Here is a 25,753-nt window from a genome sequence, read left to right as displayed (position 1 = left end):
TAATGACCCCCTGCTCTCAGGCTTACTGAGACTGCTGTGAATCCATGAAGTGCACTAGCTCCTCTCCCTAGTCAGATTCTATGAAGACTTCTGGGGGAAGTGTCTGGCGAAAGGCCCTTGCTGGAGATGGCTGGTCTTTCTCTTTGTTCAGTTCAGTTAGAAAACATTTGCCAGTGTCTTCTGGGTCCACAGAAAACTGAGCCTCTGAGACAATAGTAATTCTCTCTGGGAGGTAAAGTAAGCACTTTCGGCTGAGTCTCCAGTGTTCCAGTCTGTGTCTGGGACCTTCTTAGGGTTAAAGGGCCACATGTAGCCCATCAGTGGGGACTCCCCAGCCGTCAAGGAGCTGACAGATGCACATAAGCTACTTCACAAGGACCAGGCCAAGTGCACCTATATTCCCCGATGTGCACACATTTGGAGTTTAGTGATTCTGATGGTTTCCAGGGTGCACAAGCAACAGCCAGCAGAACATCAAATCTTTCGAGGAATGGGTCTTACTTATACCACAGAGAGCTCTAAGAGGCCATAAGCACTAAGTCAGGAATCAAGCCGTTGAAATCGGCCCAGGTACTGTGAACGTGTGTTGACATCAGGATATTGGTAGTGAACATCCTGTTTGAGATTACTCTGGTGATCCAGCAGGATACAGGTGGTGTGTGCCGGAAGGGCCTCCACACTAAGCTCTGCTGCCCGAAGAGGCTGTCTCAAATGCTTACCTGTGGACCTGTGGACCTTTCTCACCTCCACGCTCCAGACCCTCTCCTGCACCTGTCTACTTCACCTCAGCGATCCTTCTAACCCTAGCTCTACATCCCACCCCCTTGGCCTCATTGACTTTCGGCCATTCTTCAGTGCTCAGTTTGGATTTACTTTCTCAAGGGAAGCCTTCCTTAACTCCTAGCCTTGGCCAGAACTCCTTCTCCCCCATGTACTTTTCAACAGCACCCTGCACTCCCTCTTCACAGCATTTAATCACCATTATGATTAAGAGTGACTGGCTCAGAAGTTGTTTGATGCCTCCCTCTCCCACTAGACCATAAGTTCCCTGAGGGCAAGAACTTGTGTTTTTTCATCTTGTATCCCCAAAGCATAGCACAGTGCCTGACAAGGGCATGCAGATAATAAATAAAATGTGCTGTTTTGAATTGAGTTAAATGGAGTTGAGATGGCCCTGGCCCACCCCTGGGTGCTAGCACCAGCAGAGGTGGTTAGGGGAGTGCCTGGAGCTGAGGTGATTCCCATTAGTCCTCATGATTAATTCACAGCCATACTGTGATGGAGTGGGCTTGTCCCCAGTCAGCGCCTCCACTGGGGCCCACCTGTTAGCGACAAACAAACAAAGGGGATAAATAATGCATTGGAGGCGAGCCAGGCAAGGCAGCGTATTGAAATTAATAAGGATTAGCTGAGCAGCTTGAGGATAAAATATTTACCAGGTGGGACTGGGCTTAGGTCCCCTCTCCGTAGTGTCCCTAGGCACAGCTAAGCTGCTCTCCAGGGCATTGTTGCTTAGGACTGGGGACCCCCAACACCACCACTCCCACTCTGCAGATGAGGTCCTTCCAGGTAGTCTCCTGGCACTGTCTTGGGAAAACCAAGATACTAGGAAGGAACAGAGGCAGGGAAGTGGCAGACACCTCCAGCATGTTAGAAGCTGGCCACCGGGACGATGACTGATACTCAGAACCTTGGCGTGTAGAAGCTTTGAATGGTAGATGCGAGGCAGAGTTCATCTGTGCTTGCAGGCTTATGCCTTCCCTGCTTCCTTTTCCAGTCCTTCCTTCAGCTCTACCCATCTTGTTGAGGGGCCTCTGGAAGTAACCCCTTAAGTGGAATATTATCTAACAGGAGGTGACAGAAGCAGTCATAAGGGATCCATCTAGGTATTATGGGAACACAGAGAAAAGGTCCTTACATAGACGTCAGGGAAATGAGCAGGGCTGAGTCCCAGGGGATGAGAAGTGTGCTGGATGAGAAGCTGATTTCTAGATAAAGCAGAGCTTGTGAAAGAGGCTATTCCACACAAGAAAGAGATGAGGTAAATAGGACCAGACCCCCAAAACTTTGTAAAGGGTTTCGATGCTCTCTCTCCTAGGAACAGCAGGGGGAGACAATACCCATCTGAGGAAGTGGTAGTTGCTTTCAAGGTTTCAGATAGTCCATCCCTTGAATTTATGACTTCCCAAATGCTGGGGTTACAACTACACACCAGCATGCCTGACCTTCATTCTTGTTTTGTTTTGTATTGTTTTGTTTTGTTTGGGATGAATTGGTTGAGACAGTTTACTCTAGAGAACCCTGGCTGTCCTAGAACTTGCTCTGTAGACCAGGTTGGCCTTGAACTCACAGAGATCCCTGCGCCTCTGCCTCCCGAGTGCTAGGATTAAAGGTGTGTGTACTGGCACACCTGACTCTGACCTTCATTTCTAATTATTTTCAGTTGTTTGGTTAGTTGGTTACGATCTCACTATGTAGCCTGGCTGGCCTGGACTCTCTATGCAACCAAAGAAGTTTTTAATTCTGATCTTTCTCCACCTCATGTATATTGGGATTTTAGATGCACGCCACCATAACTGATTCATTCTGTGCTGTAGATTGAACCCAGATCCTCATGTATGGTAGGCAAACACTATTGCACTACATCCCCAGGTTCCTTGCAGGCAGGCGTCTGTATTTCACTTACCTAGCTTTCCTCCTGTTAGCATCTTTAATCATAATACAGTTGTCAGCATTAGCAATAGCACTGGCCCTGTACTGTTAACGAAAGGCCCTGTTTTAGTTTGACCATGGTCTCCATTATTTCCCTATTCTACTGAAGGATCATTGAAGGGGTTGAAGATAGAGTAGAGCTACTAGAGTCATGGCTTAAAAATACCCCATTGTAGAGAGAATGACAGCAGTGTTGCTTTTACCTCAGTGAGGGGTGGCAATGAGAATGTAGACCTGGAGACTGTTGGGAAATGGACAGCTCGAGCCCTAAGGGTGGATAGGGCAGGTAACTCTGCTTGCGGAGAGAAAGACAAGAGGACCAGTGACTCCTGAGAGCAGCGCATCTGCATCTGGGGAGTTTGGAAGAGCAGTGCTCGCAGGAGCCAGTGGGATGACATAGAAAGAAGTGGTAATGTCACCAAAGCCACAGCCAGAGTCTGAGTGTGAGTCAAACATAAGGAGCTGGAGAGATGGCTCAGCGGGTAAAGCACTGTCTACTGTTTTAGAAGACCTAGGTTCAGTTCCTAGAACCCATGTGACAGTGCACACCCACCTGTAACCGCAGGTTCAGGGGATCCAATGCCCTCTTCTGGCTTCCGCGGGCAGCAGGCACATGAGTGGTACATAGACATACAGACCAAAACACATAAAAATAATAAAATAAAATTTTAACTCATTAAGAAGCCCCATCCCTGCTACCCTGGTTATTAGAGGAGACAGCTTTGGTTAAATAAATATAAATAAATAAATAAATAAATAAATAAATAAATAGCACAGTTGTAAGGTGGGAGACAAGGAAAGGAGACCTCAAGCATCAGGAGTGTGCAGTCTGCCTCTGAAAGGAACCAGAGTTTGGTACCAGCCAACCGGGATGGGCCAGTAAATGGAGGCTGGCTCCCAGATGGGAGCTTGGGTCAAAGAGTCAGGGCTGGAGAGCACTAGGGCTGTATCCAAGGGAAAGGGCACTCAAGTCTAGGCTTCTGGGAACTGTGCATGCTGGCTTAGACTCCAGATCCCAGGTGAAGTGAACAAATCAGCTTCAGAAGGGATAGCAGGTTTGGTCCCTCTTGTGACAGACACAAATAGATTAAGTATCTGCCCATTTGGGCATGAAAGCTGGGGTACTAGACTGGTAGATTGAGATTTGTGAGGAGGGTAGGAACTTGTTGACCTGAGGCCTCAAGGGAAGTGCTCACACTAGGCAGGAGTCTTGGGGTGGCCTGGGCAGTTTGTGCACCACAGGGACGATGTGGATCTCATGGTGATCTAGTCTGTAAGGTGTGGTTTTCTTCATTTGTACACAGCCAACATGCAGGCCTAGAGAAGCAGCGAGGGTTCTTCCAGGCCAGGAGAGCTGAAGGAGAGGGGGTCAGAGTTGAGGATATTGACAAGAAGTCTGACATGATGGACCATGCCCAAGTTGTAAAGGTGGATGTCCACTATGTTGCTAGGTCAGAAAGTACCTGGGACACATGTGGAACCAATCCCCTCCTTCATCCTCAGACCAGCTGGAACCTTCTGAAACTCGGACATCAGCATGTACTCATGTTTGACTCTGTCAGACTACCTGTCTGAGATAAGACCTACTTTGTAGATTCAGTCTCCCAAGAACTGTGCACCAAGCCTGGCTAAAATCTGCTTTTTTTAGTTTCTGATTCAGCTGGACATGGTCATGTCTCTGAGCTCTGCCAGTAAAATAAAAATATAGTCTGTGGGGACTCTAGGAATGACACTTAAAGGGAAACCGTTCAGGGAAGTATGCTGTTCTTGTCTTTTCTCTGTTCCTTCTTCCGTCTGGAACACCGTGTGACAGAGCTCTTGTCTGAGGTAGTAGAGCAGAGTGGAGGAGGAGACCTGAGGCTCCATAGATTATGGAGCCCGGGAGCGTCCAGTCAGCTGACACTGCAAATCTACAGACATAATTCCTCTCTCAGTTAACTTTTACTTTCTTGCCTTCTATTTCTACAAAGTTTCACCAAAGCTAGAATCCTGTAGCCTTTTTGGTAGCATCCCCTATGTCCTAGGATACAGCAAGAAACAATATGATTAGGTGTTTCAGGAGCACATAAGGTACCAGCCTAAAGTAGCAGTGTCTTCTGCCTTATCTCCTCCGTGCTTAGAGTGCATTCCTCTGCCGTTGTTTTCCTGCGTTTATACTTCATATCAGTTAGTGTAATTACTTTTCTTTTTTAATATTTATTTATTTATTATGTATACAATATTCTGTCTGTCTGTATGCCTGCAGGCCAGAAGAGGGCACCAGACCTCATTACAGATGGTTGTGAGCCACCATGTGGTTGCTGGGAATTGAACTCAGGACCCCTGGAAGAGCAGGCAATGCTCTTAACCTCTGAGCCATCTCTCCAGCTCCTTAATTAGTTTTCTCATTGCTCTGGTAAAAGAGCTGCCAAAATCCAGTTTGTTTGCTTCCTTTAGTGCTTTGAGAGACAGTATATCGAACTGGCCTTGAAACCACAGCAGTCCTCCTATCTCAGCCTCTCAAGTGCCACTACACACGACAGGAAAGAAACCTTTATTTTGGCTCACACTTTGAGGACACAATACATCATGGCTGGGAAGGCATGGTAGCAAGATCCGGAGGCAGCTGGTCTCGCTGCCCCTGTAGTCGGGAGACAGGGGTGGGTGCTAGTGCTCAGCTGGCTTGCTTCCTTTCCCTGTTTCTGCAGTAGGGAAGCCCAGCCCATGGGGTGTGTTGTCCACATTCAAGGTGGGTCTTCCCTTCTCAGTTAAACTTCTCTGGAATCACCCTATGCCCAGACGTGTATCTTCTAGGTGATTCCAAATCCAGTCAAATTGACAGTGAAGATTAACTATGGCTGTATGCTTTCAGCTGCAAGAAAAGGATAGGTCATGGGTTATCTGTTTTCAAACAGACTCAGTAAAAAGGGGGATTTATCATGAACGAAGGGAATCCAGCCTCCCGGGATTGTCCTCAGAGACCCAGAAATGTGTTCAGTTTTGTTCTGTGTTCAGCGCAGTCTTCATAGCTGACTCCTCTCTAGGCTGAATGGTGGCATCTCCAATCCCAGACAGTGTGTGCAGAGATGAAAACGTCCAACAGAATTCAAAGATCTTCCTTCATGCTTCTCTTATAAAGTGTGCAATTCTCATTGCAGGCCTTCCAGTAAACTCAACTCTGTGTCTCAGAAGAGAACACTTGCCTGCCTCAACCTAGTGACTGGCAAAGATCATAGAATCACCAAAATTAACTCCAGTCCTATATTATTGGTCCTGCCACATTAAGGAACAATGGACTCTGCCAGCATGCTACAGTGATGCACAGGCCAGAGGCTCAGGAGAAATGATGCACTCAGAGAGGGGAGAGTGGGATGGTTCAAAGGTTAAATTTGCTACTATAGAAATGGGTAGTAAAAACATACAACAGAGAAATGTACTAAGTTCAATGAATGGAGAGTCTGACATGACAGTTTCTCAGGTCAAGATGGAAGCTGGACAGCAGACTTCTGAGGAAGGAGGTGGCCAGAGATGGACTGACAGCGCTGACTGACAGGAAGGTTCCAGCTAGGCCTTTGACACACATCCGGAGTGTGTCGTCTAGGGCCATGTAAGTCACCTGACTGCTCAGTATATCAGTGCCTCCATTTGGAAAAAAAATCTGTCCTAGGTCTTCAAGGCTACTCCTGCAGTGAGGAAATGCTGACATCTTCCCGTTAGAGCTGTTGAAGGCCCAAAAGACCAATCCATGTGCAGCCCTGAGAAGTAGGGTCTTTTTTGTGAACGCTAGGTCTGTCCAGTGTTCTGGACAGCCAACTCTTTCCTTCAGACCTCAGCTTTGCCACGTCCAGCTGTAGCAGTCCCCCGGCCGTCCAGCCCCTCCACCTGGGCTGGGAATGGGCCGGGGGAGGCGGGCATCTGTTGTAATGGCTAGAGCAGCACCCTGTTACTACAGCGTATTTCACTTTTAATTCTGACATATAATGTAATGATCTTTTTTAAGGCCCGATGATATTATCTGCCTGACTAGATTATTGAGTCTTCATCATCTCCAGATAAATTTACGGCCAGGACGAGGCTCAGGATTTATCATCAGTCAATAGAGCTCGATACTCTAACAAGGCGTGTAATAAGATATACATATTTAATGATCCAAGGGGAGGAGCACTAATGGGAGCCCAGACTGAGTGATCCAGGGGGCTGGACTGGGGCTCTGCCTTAGGGCTCCCATGGCTATAGGGACACAGAAGTATTGTTGGCCCTGTGGTTCCCAACTTTAGTCTTTCTTAGGGCTGCATGTCTCCTTTCTGAGACCCTGAGGGTAGACAAACAGACAGGGACAGCGCCCGAGCCAGGGCCTGGACTTCTCCAGCTCTTGGTATCCCCACCCCCATCCTACCACCTCACCACACACATATCCCCCAGGGGATTCTCTCGTGTTTCCAGGACCTAGAAGGGCTAGGGTGTTCTTAGACCCGCCTGCTCAGGTCCCTGAACATCAGGGAGGGCCCACAGGGAGGGAGTACCGGGACTCAATGCCCAGGCCATGCTGATGGTGACGGATGGTTTTTCATTATAGCCTCTCAGGTCCTGCCCGCGCCCTGTGTGGAAATTCTATTTATTCCCTAATTTGTAAAAATTCCCTCTTTATCTGATCCCAATCAGGGTGGGGTAATTGGCTCTCTGGGGCAGCGGCTGGGGTCCTTGATGAAGAGCTATGTGGATGTACCCAGCCAGGCCCCCGCCCGGCCTGCCGGCAGGGCCCACAATTAATAATGATTTGCAAATGGCAGACAAGCAATAACACAGAAGGATGTGGCGTCCGTGCTGCCTCTTCATTTCCCCCTCAGATATAAATGGCCACAGAACAAAAACCCAGCACTGTAAATTCTGGAATTAGTCATTCACCGGGACAAATGGGGTCTGAAGCCTACAGCCCCACTCTCTACCATCCTTGTACTTGCTTTCCCCAACCCAGGCTCTGGTTTCAGGTCTTTAGATACAAACCCAGTTCATCAGCTTTCTCCCACCTCTAGTGACCCCTTCTTGTGTGGCCTAGACTTGGAAGTGATCCCTTGGTCTAGGCCTGCTGCTTTCTCACCAAGACCACAGCCAGCAAATGGGATCCAGCTCCTCCTCCTCTCACTGACCTCTCTGGCTGCTTGACCTGGCTTCCGTCTCCATTTTGCATTGGGTTTGAATGAGTTGATATATCCTGCCAGGCCTGGGAATCTGGATCAGAGTTGGTCAGATCATAGTTGTCTTCTTTGGCATTTGGGATCAATCCAGTCATTTGCTTGGCCAAGTCTGAGTTGGGCTTCTGACAACTAAACTTAGTGTAAGTGGCAGTAGCTCATCTGTGCTTACTGGTCAGGCATCTCTGGGAGGTTGGCAGAGGCATTTTCGGGCACCATGCCCTCTCGGCCAGGCACATTCTCCCCCCACCCCCCCAGTGGCTGTGAGCTGGCGGGTAATGGGCGTGTAATGGCCTCATTTCCATGCCCGGCCTCCAGGAGCGGCGGTAAGTGTTTGATTGCCTTAATTTCCAAACACATCATTATCCTAGCTTTACCAGCGCTTAATAAACACTTTATGAGGATTTTTTTAAAAACATCTTCGGTCCGCATACTTCTCTGAAGTGATAAACTCTAATTAAGTCTAATATTTAAAAATATGGTAATGGTGAGTTGTTTGAATAAGTGGACTGCATTTCTGTAATTTCATTATTACGTAAAACACGCTAATTATTTGGAGCACGCTTATTACAGAGAGAGAAATCGCCTGCTAATCAAGATGAAATTGCCTTTTCCCCTTATTGTGGAACCACCATCATCCTTCACCATCAGCCCTGTGGCACCTCTGTGGGGTGGAGGGGATACAGGGAGGGGCTGAAAGAAGGGGTCACTTTAGAGTCGAGGCCATAAGGACCCTATCTAGGGGAGGGTTGGGAGCTGTGAGTGCTGAGTGGGAGGAGAGTGGATGGATGTCTGGAAGAGTGTCATGCTGGCCAAGGTGGCCACAGGGGACTGTAGGCCAAGGCTGGTCCAAGGGATGTAGAATGAGTGTCAGGATATTCATTTTTGAATTAACAATATTAGGAATTAGAATAACTAATAACTAACACAGACATTATTGTGAACACTTAACAGATAATTCATTGCATCTTAAAAGATAAACATAATCTTTTGAGAGAAGTAGTTGCTATAATTATTCTTCCCATTTTAGACAAGAAACCAAAAACACAGAAAAGTTAAAATTTGGGAGCTTGCTTAAGTTTAGTTATTAAGTAGCTGACTTTGGACCAGATTCAGAGTCTGAGACTAGATAGGGTTCTCTACTGTTTAAATTCTAAGTTCACTACCTTGGCCGCCAGAGCTACTTAGGGCGCTGAATGCTCTGCTGGCCCCATCATAGAATTGCCAAACCTAGTGAATAAAAATGCAGAGCAGACAGCATGGTGGTGCATGCCTTTAGTCTCAGCACTCAGGAGCCAAGGCAGGAGGGTCTCCTGTGAGTTCAAGGCCAGCATGGTCTACAGAGAGAGTTCCAGGACAGCTAAGACTACATAGAGAAACCCCGTCTCAACATGTAGAGGAGCAGTCAGATTTCAACTTGAGAAGACAAGCAGTGTTCAGTGCATGTCCCATGTTGAGCTGGGACAGCATTAGTCTGGCAGTCCTTTGATATTGGCCTGGGGTTAACCCACAGCTCTTTTGCTCAGAACATTATTGCTGTTGGATGTCCAGGTAGATGTTGGTTGGCACAAGGTCTTCTTGTGGTCCCTTGTCACGCACAGGTCCTATTCCTTGCAGGTCTGCCCATCCCTGTGCCTAGGCGTTGCTGACCTCTGCTGCACAGGCTCAGGCCCCATCCCTCAGCAGACAAGGTGACGATAAAGATAGGAGGCTGAGGCTACAGTGGTGGCCTTGGCATCTGTCTGCATGCTCCTTTAACCACACTACCTCTTAGCTCGTTAATAATAGCGGTTGCCCACCCTGATTCCCCAGTTTGATTTACCCTTTGGTCAGTTTATGTTTATTCTCTTTACTGGTTCCAATACTATGCAGATAGGATAGAGTGGTCATTTTAGAAGGGCACAAAAAGAAAGGACAGTTTAGTCCTTGTTGATAGGACTACACTGTTGTTCTACATCAGGAAAAGAATAAAGTTGGAGCTATTGCCTACCACACACAAAATTCCAGATAGATTAAATAGCTAAATAGAAAGTATAGCTAAAGCGGGGGTGATGATGCAGCCTTTAATCCCAACACTCAGGAGGTAGACACAGGTGGCTCTCTGTAAGAACAAGGCCAGCCTAATCTACACAGTGAGACCCTGCTCAAAAAAAAAAAAAAAAAAATAATGGGCTGGGAAGATAGCTCTCGGCTATTAAAAGCCCTGGCTGCTCTTCCAAAGGACCTGGGTTCAGTTCCCAGCACCCATAACTGTAACTCCAGTTCCAGGGGAATCCTCTGGCCTCCACAGGCACTGCAGGCATGTGCTACACAGACATGCATGAAGGCAAAATATCCATACACATAAAATAAAAATAAATCTTAAAAAAACAAGTAATAATGATAGTAATAAAATATAGCTGAAAATATGGGTGCCTTTGTTTTGTGGGTTGGGGGGTATAGATGTGTGAGCTTGATACTGGGTGCATCAATCATTCTCCACCTTACTGTTTGAGAGAAGGCCTCTCACCAAACCCTGAACTTTATCAGTTCAGCTAGACCCCAGTCGTAACTTGTCACTGCCTCAGTAAGACAGCCACCCCATTCACTTGGTGAGACCCATGTTGACACTCCACAGATCACTTCCAGTCCTGTGTCTGTATTGACTCTTCACCTTAATCCTAATGTTCTAGACCAGCTCCCTCCAACCTTTGTTCTACCAGGAACCCACTCCTGAGCATCAGAAAGAAGCAGGTAGCTTTTCTATGCCTCTTTTGTTCATAGCATTACACCTCTTACGGGGCTGTCTTTGAGCTCTGCAAGTACAGGATGCTAATCTTGGCTATCCTCAGACCCAGTATGGCCCATGTACGCGTAGCACACAGAATGGATTGGCGCTCGCTGGACGAAGTGAGCACATGAATGAAACCCTTGGTGGACTTTCTGGCCTGTTCTAATTTACTGTCCTCTACTCTTGAGTTCCCATGCCAGTGTAACCAACAAGCATGTAGTGCCATCTCAGTAGCAGCTGCTTTACCAAGCAGCTCTAATGACTCTGGGGGCATCTAATAGACTTAGCCTTCCTTGCTAGGTGTTTCCCCTACCCACCCTTCTAAGGATTTGTATAGCTGCTACTCTTCCATTCTAGTCTTGTCGATATAAAAATATTTCTAACTCTGAGAATATGAATTTCCTTTTTAAAAAAGGTCTCAAGCTGATGTCGCTAGCTTTCTAGAACTTAAAAGTAAAGACCTATGCTTAACGGCCTCCATTATGGACACAACAGTGCCCTATCTTTTTTGTTTTTTGTTTTTGGTTTTTCGAGACAGGGTTTCTCTGTAGTTTCTAGAACCTGTCCTGGAACTAGCTCTTGTAGACCAGGCTGGCCTCGAACTCAGAGATCCGCCTGCCTCTGCCTCCCGAGTGCTGGGATTAAAGGCGTGCGCCACCACCGCCCGGCTTAACAGTGCCCTATCGTCCCATGTCACGGCACCCTTGAACTGGCCAGATTAGCTCTGCAAGAGGTGCTGAAAAGGCAGAGCTGCCAGCTACCCCAAATGGTCTCAGAGCTTCAAATCTATCTCTCCCTTCCCTATTCCCAGGAACACGCATGTTGCAAAGAGAGAAATGACCACACAAATTATCCTCTGAATACACCCCTATATACAAGGAACAACAACAAAGAAACTTGACAGGTTGGGGGAAGAACCCTGGCCTTGCAGTCTGTAACTGCCTACTTGGATGGTGACCTGGGGCAGTTTTTCCTCATCCCTTTGGGTCTCCATAATAGTAAATCAGTCACCACAATTAGACCTCAGGATCTGCCATAAATAGACCATAAGTGACTCTACGTAGTGAAGGACATTAGTTTCATCATGTGTCCCAGCCAGTCTGCCATCTGAGCCATACACAATCACCATTGGGTCATCAGCTCACCAGCACGCCGGCATACCACATAAAGAAGCTAGGCAAATCTGGGCGATGGTGGCACATACCTTTAATCCCAGCACTTAGGAGGAAGAGGCAGGCAAATCTCTGTGAGTTTGAGGCCAGCCTGGTCTACAAGAGCTAGTTCCAGGACAGGCTCCAAAACTACAGAGAAACCCTGTCTTGGAAAACAAAAAACAAAACAAAAACAAAAAAAGCTAGGAAAAGATGCAGGAGGTTGCACCTTGTTCAGTGTTAACTGTGGTGCTGTGACTGTTACCACCCCTAGTGGAGGAGCCTGGGCTAGAAAAACAAAGCATTTGCAGAAATTCCAGACTGTAATGGTTTGTATGACACCTTGCTTTGACATTTCCAGAAATAGTAGCTGCTCCTTGAGGTTGTAGTGTAGAAATCTGGGGGCAGTTTACAGGGGTGAGGCCAGAAAGCAGCAGAGATCAGGGGGTTTTGTTTTGTTTTGTTTTGTTTTGTTTTGAATGGGGGTTCGAGACAGGGTTTCTCTGTAGCTTTGGAGCCTGTTCTGGAACTAGCTCTTGTAGACCAGGCTGGCTTCGAACTCACAGAGATCCATCTGCCTTTGCCTCCTGTGTGCTGGGACTAAAGGTGTACGCTACCACCATTCAGCCCAACAGGGATCAGTTTTTGCCAAGACTTTGAGTTACATTAAAGATTTGCCAGGCCTTGTCACACTGACCTGTAGTCCCAGCTACAGTGAAACTGAAGCAGGAAGATTGTGGTTCAAGAACTGCCAGGCTACTGAGTGAATTCAAGCCTCCCTTGGTGACTTAATGAGGCCCTGTGTCAAAAAGTAAAAAAAGAGGCTGAGAGCTAGGCATGATGACACATACCTGTAACTGTAGCACTCAAGAGGTAGAAGCAGGAGGACCAAGAGTTCAAGGTCAAGGTTATCCTCATCTATAGAAACTTTGAGTTCCTGTGGTAGAGTGCTTGCCTTGCACGTTCACAGCCCTAGGTTTAAGCCCCAGAAACTATTTAAGGAAAGGGGGAACGTGCAGGATGAGAGAGATGCCTGTCACCATCTGACCTGAGTTTGATCTCTAAGACCCACTCAGAAGGAGAGAACCAATTCCCACAGTTAAAATACATGTGTATGTATCTGTAGACTTTAATCAAGCATGCTAGTGCACACCTTTACTCCCAAGCACTGAGAGGCAGAAACAGATCTCTTGAGTTCCAGGCCACCCAGCGCTACATTGTGAGAGCCTATCTCAAAAAAAAAAAAAAAAAAAAAAAAAAAAAAAAAAAAAAAGACAGGAAGTATGAAGGAATTTAAAGAGGGAAGGACATAAGATTTGTGTGAAAAAAGACCATGTTGGCTACAAGAGAGTGGATCTGAGGGACAGGCTAGACTGTTTAAACAGAATTATAGGATGTGGACTTAGAGGTGACTGGTTGCTGGAAAGTGGAAGCATTGATTAGCAGTGGTCCTCAACCTTCCTAATGCTGAGACTCTTTAATACAGTTCCTCATGGTGTAGTGACACCCCAGTCATAAAATTATTTTTATTGCTATTTTGCTACTGAGCAGTGTCTCATTTCCCAATATCATCAGAAATATGCTTTCTGTTAGTCAAGACCCACAAGTTGAGAACCACTGGATTACAGCATAAGGAAACCAAATCCACAGGTTTCATGCCTAGTGAAATCTGGCCAGTGAGTAAGGTGTTGACCTCTCGGGAGTTTTGAATGGACTGCATACAGTGCCGTTTGCTGATTTGAGGATGCCTGAGGAGGAAGAGGAAACTTGGGAGAATATCCTGTGTTTGGGGTGTTTTATCTGTTTATCTGGAGAGAACTGTTGGGAGCATTTGAGTTTGTAGTGGGACTTGAGAGAAGCCCTGGTTGGGGAGGGCGGCCTTCAGGAGCATCCAGAGTTCATGATTTGGGTGCATGGCATGGGGAGAGGTCAAGACTGACTGAGATATGCAGCCACCTCCCTGCACAGGTAAATCAGCATTTGCTCACTGGTGGCCTGGGGGGCTAGGCTAGGACATTTACTTGGGCCAGGGGAGGCAGATTGAGTGATTTGTCCAGCAATGAGGGAGGAACCAGATGAAGTCAATAGAAAACTAATTTTCTTTTCTGCTAGAAGAAATGAGGTGTGTGGCCGCTGGGTAATTGCAGATAACGAGGGGACTTATTCTTAATATGCACAGCGGCCATGGTCTCCAGAGTGCTGAAGACAGGAAAGATTTGAGGTACTCTAGCAGGACTGGGTTTGTTTGGGAAGAATATGCCTCTATCCCAGGTTCCCCCAACTCTCACCATGCTCACGGCATCTGGCCCCACCATAACTCTCCAGGTCCCTCCTGTCCTCTTCCTGTCAGCTGCCTAGCTTCTATCATAACCCCTCCCTCTACCCTCTACCCCCACAGTACTGGCGTACTCACTAAGGGAGACAAATGACAGGGCCTCAGCTGAGCGGGGCGCGTGTCCGGCCCATAAACCACAGGGATGGGTCATGTCTGGAGTTGCCATGGCCGCCACTACCCACCCATCCGTCTTCTCCCCATTCTGCCTCGGAGCAGATCAGTCCTCTTGGCTTCCTGAGTCCCTAGGGAAAACAGGGTATCACCTCCACACTTCTGTCCACTGCAGGTATATACATACTGAATTCTTCTAAGACAGGATCCCATCTGATTGGCCTGCCCTCAGCCCTTGATTAATGAGACTCTTAGCTCAGAGGGTACAGGGGTCCCGTAGGCTGCAGTCTTGGGTGAGGGCAAACAGAGGCCCAATGGAAGGAAAAGATTCAGAGCCCTCCTGACCTCACCAGCACCCCTCATTTGATTATGCCATCAGTGTGTGGTACTTCTGCACACAGCATCCGTCTAATGAGGACAGGGTAGTGGCTGAGGCCATAGCTATGACCCATGGCTAAGGAACGGAGGTGGGAGAGAAATCAAAGGAGACAGTTGGGGACTGCTCTGGAAGGCTGAACAACAAAAACAGGTAGATGGGTGGTTTCTGTACTAGACATCCTCTGTTGCAGGGGTTCTCAACCTTCCTAACACTGCAACCCTTTAGTACAGTTCCTCATGTTGTGGTGACCCCCAACCATAAAATTATTAAGTTGCTACTTCATAGTTCTTTTCATAGTAATTTTGCTGTTATGAATCATAATGTAAATATCTGATATGCAGGGTATCTGATATGTAACCCCAGAGGGGTCATGACCCAGAGCTTGAGAATCAATGTTTTTTAGGTCAAGCTCCTTCATGTATCTAGAAATGGAGCAAGTCCTGTCCTGGCCAAGTCCCTAGAGTCCCTATAGCCTCCAGGCTACCACATTAGCTTACAGCATGGAGTTTTTCAGAGGCCAGTACCAGAGAAACTGGTAGGGTCTGACACATACAGGCTGTTTAACCTGGTATTTGAGCAGACACAAGATCCCAAAAGGTGGCCAGCAGCCAGCCTCCTGGGACAGGCAGGTTGTAGGTTGACTCGTGGGTGTCTGGTAGGGCTGACAGCACATGAACCAGGGCCTTCCCAGCCTGTCTGGAGGTACATGGACACAGAGATCCAGAACAGGTGTTTCCCAGGATTCTGGCACAGCCAAGCCAAGTCTTGTGTCTTGTCATTGGTTGAGTATGGCCTGGACCACAGTCCCCCCCACACATACAAGTGCCACAAAGTCACCCTGGCCGTGGGTGTGATGAATGGCCGCACAGTAATGAAATGGAGACATCAAGGCGGGTGGCGGGAAGACGGAGTGTGGCGGACAGGCCGTCCCCACGCGGCAGCAACAAGAAGAATCGCCCAGCGGCCAGGGGCCGTCAAGGGAGAAATTACACATTTACTCTGCCTTTTTCTTACTGCGACGGCGCCCATACATCACCGCTGGGGCTGGGATAGGACACAGCGGCCAATTTCCAGCATGAATTATGGGACTGAGAAGCATTGAGTCCAGGCTTCCTGTAGGCCCAGTATCACCAAGCCCAACCCAAAGCTAGAGATGTTGCCACCAGAGCCAATGTCCTCCTTAAGCCCTTGGCTCCTGAGTCTGGCCCTGTCTAAATGTCTTCTCTTCTCTCTAGATGACTGCAAGAACATTGCCAACATCATGAAGACACTGGCTTACCGAGGTTTCATCTTCAAGCAGACATCAAAGCCCTTCTGATTGGCAGAGGACGGGATGGGGCAGGACAGGGTAGCTGCTTGGCCCAAACCAGAATCCTCCTCTCCCTCACCAGAGGGAAAAGGGAGAGTGGCACAACTCTGCGCCCAGAGTGTCCCCCAGCTGCCCTATGGGCTTGTGCCCTGGGTGAGGGCATGGCCACTTGGCCCCTCTGGAGCAGACACTTTGTGCCCCACCCCCTCCCACTCCTCAGTCTCTGCCCAGTATTAGCCCCTGCCATTATGGCCCTGGGCTAGGGGGAACCCAGGTACTCACTGCCTTCTCCCTGGTACACAGGCTTCTGCTGGGGTCACCGAGTCCCCCCTGTGCCCCCTCCCATCCATAGTGCATGGTGTGTGGTGCCCCCAGGGCTCCAGGACAGATCAGGTCCCACCTTGTGTCCACCCCCATCCCTGCTGTGAACGTGCCACTGAATAAAGTTGGGGAAACAAGGTCCTAGTGTGTGGGAGCCATCCTTGTGTGTGAGGCTGTCGCTCCAGGCTCCATCTCCATACAGAGCCGCTGACACTGCAGTACCTTTGATGCCTTCATTGAGGATGCATAGACTGGGAGCAGGAGGCAAAGGACCTGCCAAAACTGCTGCTAGCTGAGTCCCCTGCTGTGTAAGGCCATGTAAATACAAACACAGGTGTCCAGGTGAGGAGTGTGGGCAACAGGAAAATGGTGAAGGGCCTGAATGTGGGCATTGCAAGCAAGCCTTTAGGAACTGATTGTAGTGATCAGTCTATCAGCCTGTCACCCCAGCCAAGGATATGAGGAGGTAAGGAAATAGAATCAGCCAGTCAGTGTAACAGCTCTGTTTACACCATACCCCCAACCCTAGTGGCCCCTTCATGGTTTCTTGGCTTTCTTCACAGAAGATGAGCTGGAGGCAGATTCCCGTCGTTTCCGCTGAAGAAACAAAAAGTGTTGAGGTTAGTGGCCTCTGAGGTGTGACTCAAGGTTTATGGTGCCTGTCATTCTCAGAGAAGAGGCCCAATAGTTAACCTAAACCTACTCCTGTCCTCAGCCTCTCCCCTCACATTGGCAACCATTCTCTTGAAGGCTGTACATACATGCATTCTCTTACAGAGCCAAGGCATGCTCCCCCAAGCCTGCCCAGGCTCTTACCGAATTGGGTGTGAGGGGTGCGCCCACTACATCAATGATGGTGTCCTTGGTGGGGTCAAGGCCAAGTCCAGATTCAGACACTGCTGGCTCAGCAGAGGCTGGGGTTGGTCCCACTGCTGGTGTGGCAGGGCCCCCCAGCACTCCTGCCCGAGCCAGGGCCTCATGCCGGTGCCGCAGCATCTGTAGCTCGTATTCACAGTTGGCACAGGCCTGCTTGAGCTCGTAGAGTAACACCAGGTCACTCCGCAACTCATTGAACATATGCACCAGCTCCTCTGTGGGGGTGGGGCTCAGCTCTGCAGGCAAGACAAAGCCAACTGTGGTTGAAGGCCTGTAGTATGAACTGCCCTCCCTTGCACAGCCCCTGGGAGAGGGAGCTAGCTAGCTATCCCATGAGGCTCGGAGTCACTCACCCACTCCAAGCTCCAGCAGCATCTGTTCCAGCGCCTTGATCTTCTTCTGACCCACAGAGCTGGGCAGCTTCATCTGCAATGACAGTCAGCTAAGTCCCACACCCCTTGATGAGGCTTAGGAAGAAGAGGGTTGGTTTAACAGTGAGGCTCATGGGTAGGTAACCTCTGCAAGTAGCTATGGCTAAAACGGAACAAGTTGAGAAGTGGAGAATAGTAAAGGCAACCTCGGCCTGGCCGTGTCATGAGATGGTGGCAAGGCCACCTCTTTTCATAGACCCCTCCCATTCCTTTAGCCTTGGCAGCTGTAGCATTAGGCCATTGGGAGCCCAGGGCAGAAACACTGGAGGAGGTAACTCACGCGCTGGCTCCGCAGTGTGACACCTGCCGACTTAAAATCTGGAAACTTGATGCCTGCAGTCTCAGGAACAGCCTGGGGAAAGAGTTAGAGCCTAAGGTGTCACAGGGAGTGGCCCAGGGACCCACTGACTGGGCGTACTCTCAGAATGCCCACTTGAAGCTGTGCCAGATAACCTCCATATGGAGGTCAGCCTCCATACCGGCTTCTCAGCCTCCTTCTTCTGGGGTAGCTTTTTCTTGGGGGCCTTGCGTTCTGTGCGCCGCTGCTCTGCGGTGGTGTCTGCTGCTGTAATCAGCTTCTGCAGGTCTTGGCTGCGTTTTTCCCGCTCTTTTTTCCGGGCCTCGATCTTACGAAGCTCCTGTAGCAGGTACTCTTCCTCTGCCACCTGCAAAACCAAGAAATGCTTTGGCATGTATGGGGCTGTGTGGAACCAGGGTAGCCAGGGAGCTGAAGGACACAAGTTATCTATGAGGGAACCAGAGGTAAGGGAGGGAAGAACAGGGGAACCATGGGAATGGGCTGAAGGTGGAGGAGCCTAGAGGTGAGAGTTGAAGCCACGGAGGGTGGGAAGGCAAAGGGTTTCAGGTACGGGGAAAGGTCATGAACCTGTTCTGGGGTCCGGTTATAAAGCCGCTCCAACTGTTCCTTCCGCCGTCTCTCATGCCCAGCATCAAATACTGGTATTTTGAGATCTGTGCCCGGCACAGCCCTGACGTTGGCAAGTTTGGCACAAATATGGTAGTACCTCTCTTTCAAATCCTCAACAGAACGTTTCTGAGAATCAGAACACATGGGAATGAACACTGAGGAGCACGTGGAAGGGATGGTAGGAGGGCTGGGCACTCAGCAAGTGCACACCAGCTCACCTTGAACTGCTGGTGGTCATACCGATCATGGATAACTACAAAGCGCAGATCAAATCGGCGGCTGAGGTCGAAGAGGTGGTCAGTCTCTGCCTTAGTCCATGCGTCATCGTGAAGATAGAGTTGGTACTCCTGCTCTGAGTACACAGGCACCTGCACCGTCTACTGGCACAAAGACATAGGGACCACATTCCTTTGTCATAAGTCCAAGCAGGCTGGCCATGTGGCCACACCCCTTCTTGTTTATTACCAACCCCTGTGTAGAGGCAGCCTGTAGGAAGGAAAGACCCAGTCTGATTGGCCAGAGGCCCCTCCCTAGAAGGCTCTGGGTCAGTGGCCTGCCTGGTTCACTCCAAGACAACTTAACATCTTTGGGAATGGACCACATGCTCCTGCCGGACTTGTAAGCACTTCTGTGGCACTCAAGGGTCAATTGTGGAGTCAAACACCCATCAGACAAGAGAAAGGCCCAGCGCCCCTAGGCCATACACCACTTGTCTAAAGCACTACTGCCACCCAGTGGTAACAGCGGGACTTGCTGATCCCAGAGCACTTCAGAGTTGGGCATCTCCAGGAAATCCTACTGCCAATGCCCCTTTCTCTCCTGGCCCATATTCCTCCTCCTGCCCCAGGTCTCTCTCTCAGATATACCAGCATCACCATAAGCTGGGTCTGTAGATCAGAAACAAGGAAGGAGTCAGTGATGGGCTATATCAGGAAGTTTCTTTTGAATTCAAAAATACACCAGGCTCTTTCCTGCTGCTCTTGGACACTTCCTACCAGAGGTCACACATGTCCCACCTAACACGCTCAATACTGCAGTCATCCCTCTTCAAACATCTCCAGTCCAGACCTCAACCACAACAGCCAGCGCCAGAACCCTGGGTGTGCTGTTGACTGGTGACAGCCTATGTTTCTGTTGTGTGTTGACACCGCCTTGGGAAGTAGTCTTGGCTGGCCAGTACTCTCTGTGGAGGCCAGATTGGCTCTAACTCAAAACAGTCCTCCAGCCTCAGTCTCCCCCGTACTGGATTGCAGGCATGTACCACCACACCTGGCAATGGAAAGTATCTTTTAATTCCTACTTTTTGCTTAATCTGTGACTTCACCTCCAGAGTTCCCCTCCGTCTCCATGGCATAGCCACTCAGACTAGCACAGCACCATCAGTGGCCTGCATCAGAGAAGCAAAACCACCTTCCTACTTGGGCTTCCCTTCAGTTCTCCTCCAAACAATTCTCCATCTGCAAACAAGATGTGACCTGCACCATGCTACTTATAGGGCCAACCTGTGTGGCTTGTCACAACTGACCTACAATAAGAATAGAAACAGGCCGGGCGGTGGTGACTCACACCTTTAATCCCAGCACTTGGGAAGCAGAGGCAGACAGATCTCTGTGAATTCGAAGCCAACCTGGTCTACAGGGCGAGTTCCAGAACAGGCTCCAAAGCTACACAGAGAAACACTGTCCCAAAAAACAAAACAATAACAAAAAGAATGGAAACAGTGCTCACAGGGGACACCTCTCAAAGCCAGCAATTCAACTGGAGGGGAATAGAACAGAAAAACAATTTGGGTACTATGTGGTAAACCTGATGATAAATATAAACAAGTGACCCTGGGTACAGCTGGGCACAGAGCTACTCAGAACAGAGGTAAATCAAGCCTAGTCCTTTGTTTTGTTTGTCTGTTTTTTAGACAAGGTTTCTGTGTAGCCCTGGCTATCCTGGTTCTCACTATATACACCAGGCTGGCCTCATACTCACATATATCTGCCTGCCTCTGTCTCCCAAGTGCTGGGATTAAAGGCTTGCGCCACCACCGCCCAGCCAGGCCTACTCTTTTTATTTCTTATTTACTTTGCTGTTGTTTTTATGTGCCTGTGGAAACCAGACGAAAGCACTGGATGTTCAGAAGAAGCTGCAGTTTGAGGTGGCCATGAGCCACTCTGGGTCCTGGGAACCAAACTCCAGTCCTCTGGAAGAGCAGTAAGTACTCCTAATCACTGAGTTGTCTCTCCATCCCTGTGCAGTGTTTGTTTTTATAACCCAGGCTGGCCCTGAATTCAGTTTGAGGATGACACTGAACCCTGATCCTCCTGCCTCCACCTCCCAAGTGCTGGGATTACAAGTGTGCACCATCTTACCAGGCTAAATCTTCAGGTTAAGGAAAAGTGAACTAGTGAAGGAGAATGGGACAACACAGGTACAACATGAGTTCAAACAAACAAACACCCTAATGTTGGGCCTGCCTTCAGGAACCAGGCTGGGAAACTGGCTGAGCTGAGGAGTCTGATGCGGCAGCAGAACCAGCTGCTACAGGGTGTGCACCCTTCTGGGAGCCTAGACTCCACCTGGAGGGTGACAAGATCCAATATAGCTAGGCTGAAAGAGATCAAAAGTCCTAACATTCTAGACTTGGGTTCCATGCCTAGTGCCCACATGGTGACTCATGATCATTTATAATTCCAGTTCCCGTGGATCCGACTCCCTCTTCTGGCCTCCACGGGCACTGCACCCATATGGTGAACAGACACATGCAGGTAAAACACTCATACACATAAAATAATTTTTCAAATGGTCCTGTTTCTTATATCATCTACATTTGGCAACAGAGGAGACACTGGGCTGAAAGAAGAGTCGGAGACTGAAGCGGCTCCAGCAGTGACAGAGGGGAAGCCGTGAGCCCAAACTAAAGCAGAGAAGCACAGGCTGCAGGCCCAAGTAACAATAAGTTAAGACCAAGGAGAATGGCACATCAGTGACTCCTGGAGCCCGGCCTGAGCATGAGCGCAGGGAGAGTCGCTGGGAGAGAGACCCTCAAAGCAGCCACAGAGAGGAAGAGCACAAATCCACTGAACTCTTGTTGTCATCAACCAGATCTGTCCAGAACTCATCCAATCCTGAGACGACTCTTAAAATCTGTGGTGGCTCCTCAAAGACATGAGGGCGAAGGCCAAGTTCTTAGGCCTCCTTGCCAAGGGCCACCTGGCATGGTCACTGTTGACCAATTGCACCACACCTCCCCTACATCACCCCATATAAAGCTTTATCAGTGTGGAAATTCCCAGAGCATCCAATATGCAGGAACCTTTAAAATTCTTATCTTTTATTTATTTATTTATTGGTGTTTTTTAATTATTTATGTTATGTGCATTGGTGTTTTGCTTTAGGTGTCAGGTTTCCTGGAACTGGCGTTACACAGTTGTAAGCTGCCATGTGGGTGCTCTGGGTCCTCTGGAAGAGCAGTCAGTGCTCTTAACCACTGAGTCATCTCTTCAGCCCCTTTATTGGTGTTTTGAGAAAGGATATCTCTGTGTATCCAAGGATATTCTTGGCTGTCCTGGAACTTGCTTTGTAGACCAGACCAGGCTGGCCATGAACTCACAGAGCTCCTCCTACCTCTGCCTCCCAGGTGCTGGGGTTAAAGGCTGCACCACCACCGCCTGACTTCTTTTTCATTTTTAAATTATATTTTTGTTTTAAGGTGTGTGAGGATGAGAATATTTGGAGGTCACGGGACAATATTTGGGGATAATATTTGGGGGTCTGTTCTCTCCTTCCACCATTGGGTCCCATAGGCCTAGATGCAGGAGCCTCTGGACCCATACATTCCTGTATGATGTTTTTTCCTCACCATGTTCCATGTGCATGAAGGGAGAAAAAAATAAATCACGGCACCACCTAGTGACATCATCAAGAAAACTCCCATAACCTTCTAGCCCTCCCAATAGCTCATCTCCTACCATTCTGAACTTGTCCTCATCTTCCTCTACCTCTCAATAGCATGAAGTTTTTAAGGACAGACACTTGATTTCTTGTTATTCTCAATGTCTAGGCTTCATGTGCTGAAGCAGTAAAGACAGAGTCCTTTTGCCTTCACACCAGTCTGTCTCATCCAGCCCTTCCTCAGAGACCTCTTTTCCAGCTTCTCCAGCCAGAGGGGCCTAAGGACGTTGCTGGGATGGAGGAAATGATCTGGAGTGGAGGTGTGAGTCACGCTCAGCTGTGCTCAGTCTGAGAAAGCCTATGAGCTCCCAGGAGGGGCCAGGTGCAGTGAGATACACTGGGCTGAGATGAGTCTGAGTTTGAGCCCCATGTGGTTTTAAGCTCCAATTCTAGACTGTTCTGAACCACACTGTACAGTGCTTTAGCCATGGGCAATCCAATCCTAGTCTATTCTAGCCCTTCCTCTCAGTGGCTGGGTGAGACGGGAAAAGGCCCTGCTTTCAATAAGGCTAAATAATCTAGGCCAAAAAAAAATAATAACTGATCTTAGTTATAAAGGATGAAGAGCACAAGCAGAGGTGTGACTGGTAATAGAAACAGAATTAGCACATGAGATGAGACACATCATGAGGCCTAGTTCAAATGCCACCCTTCCAGAGAGGACCTCCCTGACCAACCTGTCTAACGTAGGCCTTGGAGCTGGCAAGGTGGCTCAGAAGACCAGACAACCTGAGTTTGATCCCTTGGGCCCAGGTGGTTAAAGCAGGGAAAAAGCTTCCGTAGGCTGGCGTGTGCATGCACATCAAAAAATAAATAAAAAGTAGGCCTCTCCCTCACCTATAACTGCACCGTTTATCTCATTTCTTGTCCATTCAAATTCCAGTTCTTTCATATTGGCAGTGCTTATCTGAAAGAACTCCACTGATTTCTGTGCATGTGTACCGTTCTCCTCCCTCCTCCTTTCTCCTGTTATTCACAGCTATGAGGAAAAGGCTGAGCCCAGGATGAGCCTCAGGTTTGTTATACAGGCGACTGAGGAGATGGTGCCGCTTACTGAGTGGGAATAGAGGAAGGATTGAGAGTGCAGCTGATGTGCGCGACCTGCGGGACACTTGGAAAGGGATGCTGGTAAATCAGAGCTTCTGGGAGGGGGCTGTTAGCTTGTGAAGAGTAACTGATGTTACAGGCTAAAATAGAACAACAGAGAAGACATACACCGGAGCAAAACACCTAGGACACAGCTCTGAAGATGAGCAACATTCCGCTGAGATCCACAGCAGATCCGGAGAAGGAAAGAATCCAATGGGTAGAAGAGTCCACAGCACCTGGCCTAGGACTGAGTGGGTAACCATGGCTGGGACTGAGCACGTTGGAGAGCCAACCCTGGGAGACTGGAAAACTCATGCGAGTGGCTCAGACGGGCTCGGCTTGTGTGTGTTTGCAGCTCACCTTATTGAACCTGGCAAAAGGGTAGTCTTTGCCCTCCTCTGCTGCTCGCCGCCAGTGGAAAAACAGAGCGCCATCCTTGCGGGCTGGGTTGGTAAACGGCATCCACTTCCACGGCCGAACCTTCTTGGATCCCAATTTAGCCTTCACTGTGCGATACCCCTGACCAGTGTCACTGGGCAATAGTGGGGGTGCATCCCTGGCAGTGGAGGGTAGGTAAGTGAAAGGTTAGAATCAGGTGTGTGAAGAACCACTAAGTCCAAGAAGTTCCCAACCACCCCTGAATAAAGAAGTCATGTCCTAGAGCAAGACACTGAGCTGCCCTGCAGGAGCAGCCCTGGTTTGGAATGAGTGAGAGCTGGGGAAAGGCCTGGAAGAGTCGACTGAGAAGTAGGGACATGCCATGTGGGCTAGGATCATGCACAGGGGACCTGGAATCCCAATACTTGCTTCTTGTCAGAGTAAAGCAAAGCATAGACCTCCCGATGCATGCCCTCGGGCCTCTTGAAAGTCAGCGTCTCCGAGGATTTCTTGGACTTTTTCTGGAGAGAAAAAAAAAAAGGGAAGAAACGATGCCTACACCTACCCTCACCTGAAAAACCTTTACCCAGCACAATCTCCAAAGAGACCAATGCTGAACTAAAGTCATAGTAACCCACGCACGGGAGTACCCTGTCTGAGCAAGACACCCCCTCCCGACTCATCCTTTCCTCACCTTACACGTGACAAGACTGTCACGATGTCTTGGTCTCTCTCTTCCCAACAACTTACAAGTGTCACACTCTCTTGGTCTTCTCATCCCTTGGAGGTTTCCGACTCTCTTGGTCCCCACCACCTCCCAAAGTCCTATCTCCTGCATCATATTGAGGATGGCATGTTTTTTGTTCCAAGGTAGCGCTTCTTCCATCGTGCATTTGATGATGGTGGAATTATCACTTCCATCAGCTCTCTCCTGCTCTCACCCCTTCCCATTCCTCCGCCAACACTTTCACCCCCACTTAACGCTCTCAAGTTCCCCCGCTACCTTGTCCGGGTTGATGATATCCTTCTTGCTGATGGTCCCAGAAGCTGCATCTCCCTCTGGACCACCGAGTTCTAGAATGTCCCGTACATCTGCGCCCGTAGCCATCACGCCTGAGAGATGGGGGAGCACCCCCGAGATCAAGGGTCAGTACCTGCAGAAAGACCTTGCGACCGTCAAGGGGGCGGGGCCCCTGTCACTGCAGCTCCAAGTGGGGGCAGGGTGAAGAGGCAGGCCGCGAGGAGAAAGGTACAAACCAGGCCTGGGTTCCGCCTGTGTTCTCCGCCTCCCCGAGCGGGAGTCCCTGATGGTCGCCCCGTCCTCCCTGCTTCATCAGTCCCCGGGATCCACACCTGGGAACTCCAGCGGCAACCCACTTCTCAGTTTATCTCGCTCGGCGAACACACGGACAGAAACTTCCGGCTGTGTGTTGTAGAAACGTGACCGTCAGAAACACTTCCGGTCTGTGCTTGAACAAAAAGGAGCCGGCTGGCAACCCAGGGTGAAAGCCCCCGGGCTCACTGAGTCTCTCGAGTGTTGAGTCCGTACGTTGCTTGCTTCTGAAACATTTACCTCCTATCTTGCTCCGTTGTATCCTGGGCTGAAAAGAAAAGCTTAGAGACATTGGAAAGACAACTGTTCCAAAAAAAATACTTCATTTACAAAATGAAATTGTAACAGTACCTGCTTAAATGAAATACCAATAACCCATGTAAAACATTAGCACAATGTCTGAGACACTATTTTTTTTTAACTTGTTGGATTAATAATGGTAATTGCCTCTGCTTATTACGTGCCTCTGTATACCAGGCAATGCCACCGTACTAAGCTTTCAGAGCAGAGTTAAACT

The 25,753-nt window shown here is 48.9% G+C and overlaps 2 protein-coding genes across 10 annotated transcripts in view; one reads left to right on the top strand and one right to left on the bottom strand.

Moving 5' to 3' along the window:
• Eri3 (ERI1 exoribonuclease family member 3) overlaps nt 1-16,398 on the top strand; it is a 130,003-nt gene extending 113,605 nt beyond the window's left edge. For all 6 annotated transcript variants that reach the window (XM_038332635.1, XM_038332633.1, XM_038332631.1 and 3 more), the window contains one exon: nt 15,865-16,398. In XM_038332635.1, coding sequence (XP_038188563.1) covers nt 15,865-15,947 — 83 coding nt within the window. In that variant the 3' untranslated portion in view covers nt 15,948-16,398. The remainder of the gene's footprint in view (nt 1-15,864) is intronic.
• A 349-nt stretch (nt 16,399-16,747) lies between these two features.
• Dmap1 (DNA methyltransferase 1 associated protein 1) lies at nt 16,748-25,338 on the bottom strand. 4 transcript variants are annotated; one of them, XM_038332625.2, is made up of 11 exons: nt 25,161-25,338; nt 24,907-25,057; nt 24,333-24,424; nt 23,886-24,081; nt 18,713-18,871; nt 18,453-18,620; nt 18,046-18,231; nt 17,847-17,918; nt 17,489-17,561; nt 17,076-17,371; nt 16,748-16,856 (listed from the first exon to the last, which is right to left on the bottom strand). In XM_038332625.2, the coding sequence occupies exons 2-11, from the start codon at nt 25,009-25,011 to the stop codon at nt 16,797-16,799; spliced, it is 1,407 nt and encodes a 468-aa protein (XP_038188553.1). In that variant the 5' UTR covers nt 25,012-25,057; nt 25,161-25,338; the 3' UTR covers nt 16,748-16,796. The 4 variants fall into 4 exon arrangements, with proteins under 4 accessions (XP_038188553.1, XP_038188555.1, XP_038188554.1 ...); XM_038332627.2 differs by having other exon boundaries at nt 24,907-25,016; XM_038332626.2 differs by having other exon boundaries at nt 25,257-25,338.
• Between the last annotated feature and the right edge of the window lie 415 nt (nt 25,339-25,753).

Source organism: Arvicola amphibius, chromosome 6, assembly GCF_903992535.2.
Source record: "Arvicola amphibius chromosome 6, mArvAmp1.2, whole genome shotgun sequence".
NCBI classification, from domain to species: domain Eukaryota; kingdom Metazoa; phylum Chordata; class Mammalia; order Rodentia; family Cricetidae; genus Arvicola; species Arvicola amphibius.
Note: the sequence above shows the minus strand (reverse complement) of the source record. Positions and strands in the feature narration are given on the sequence as shown.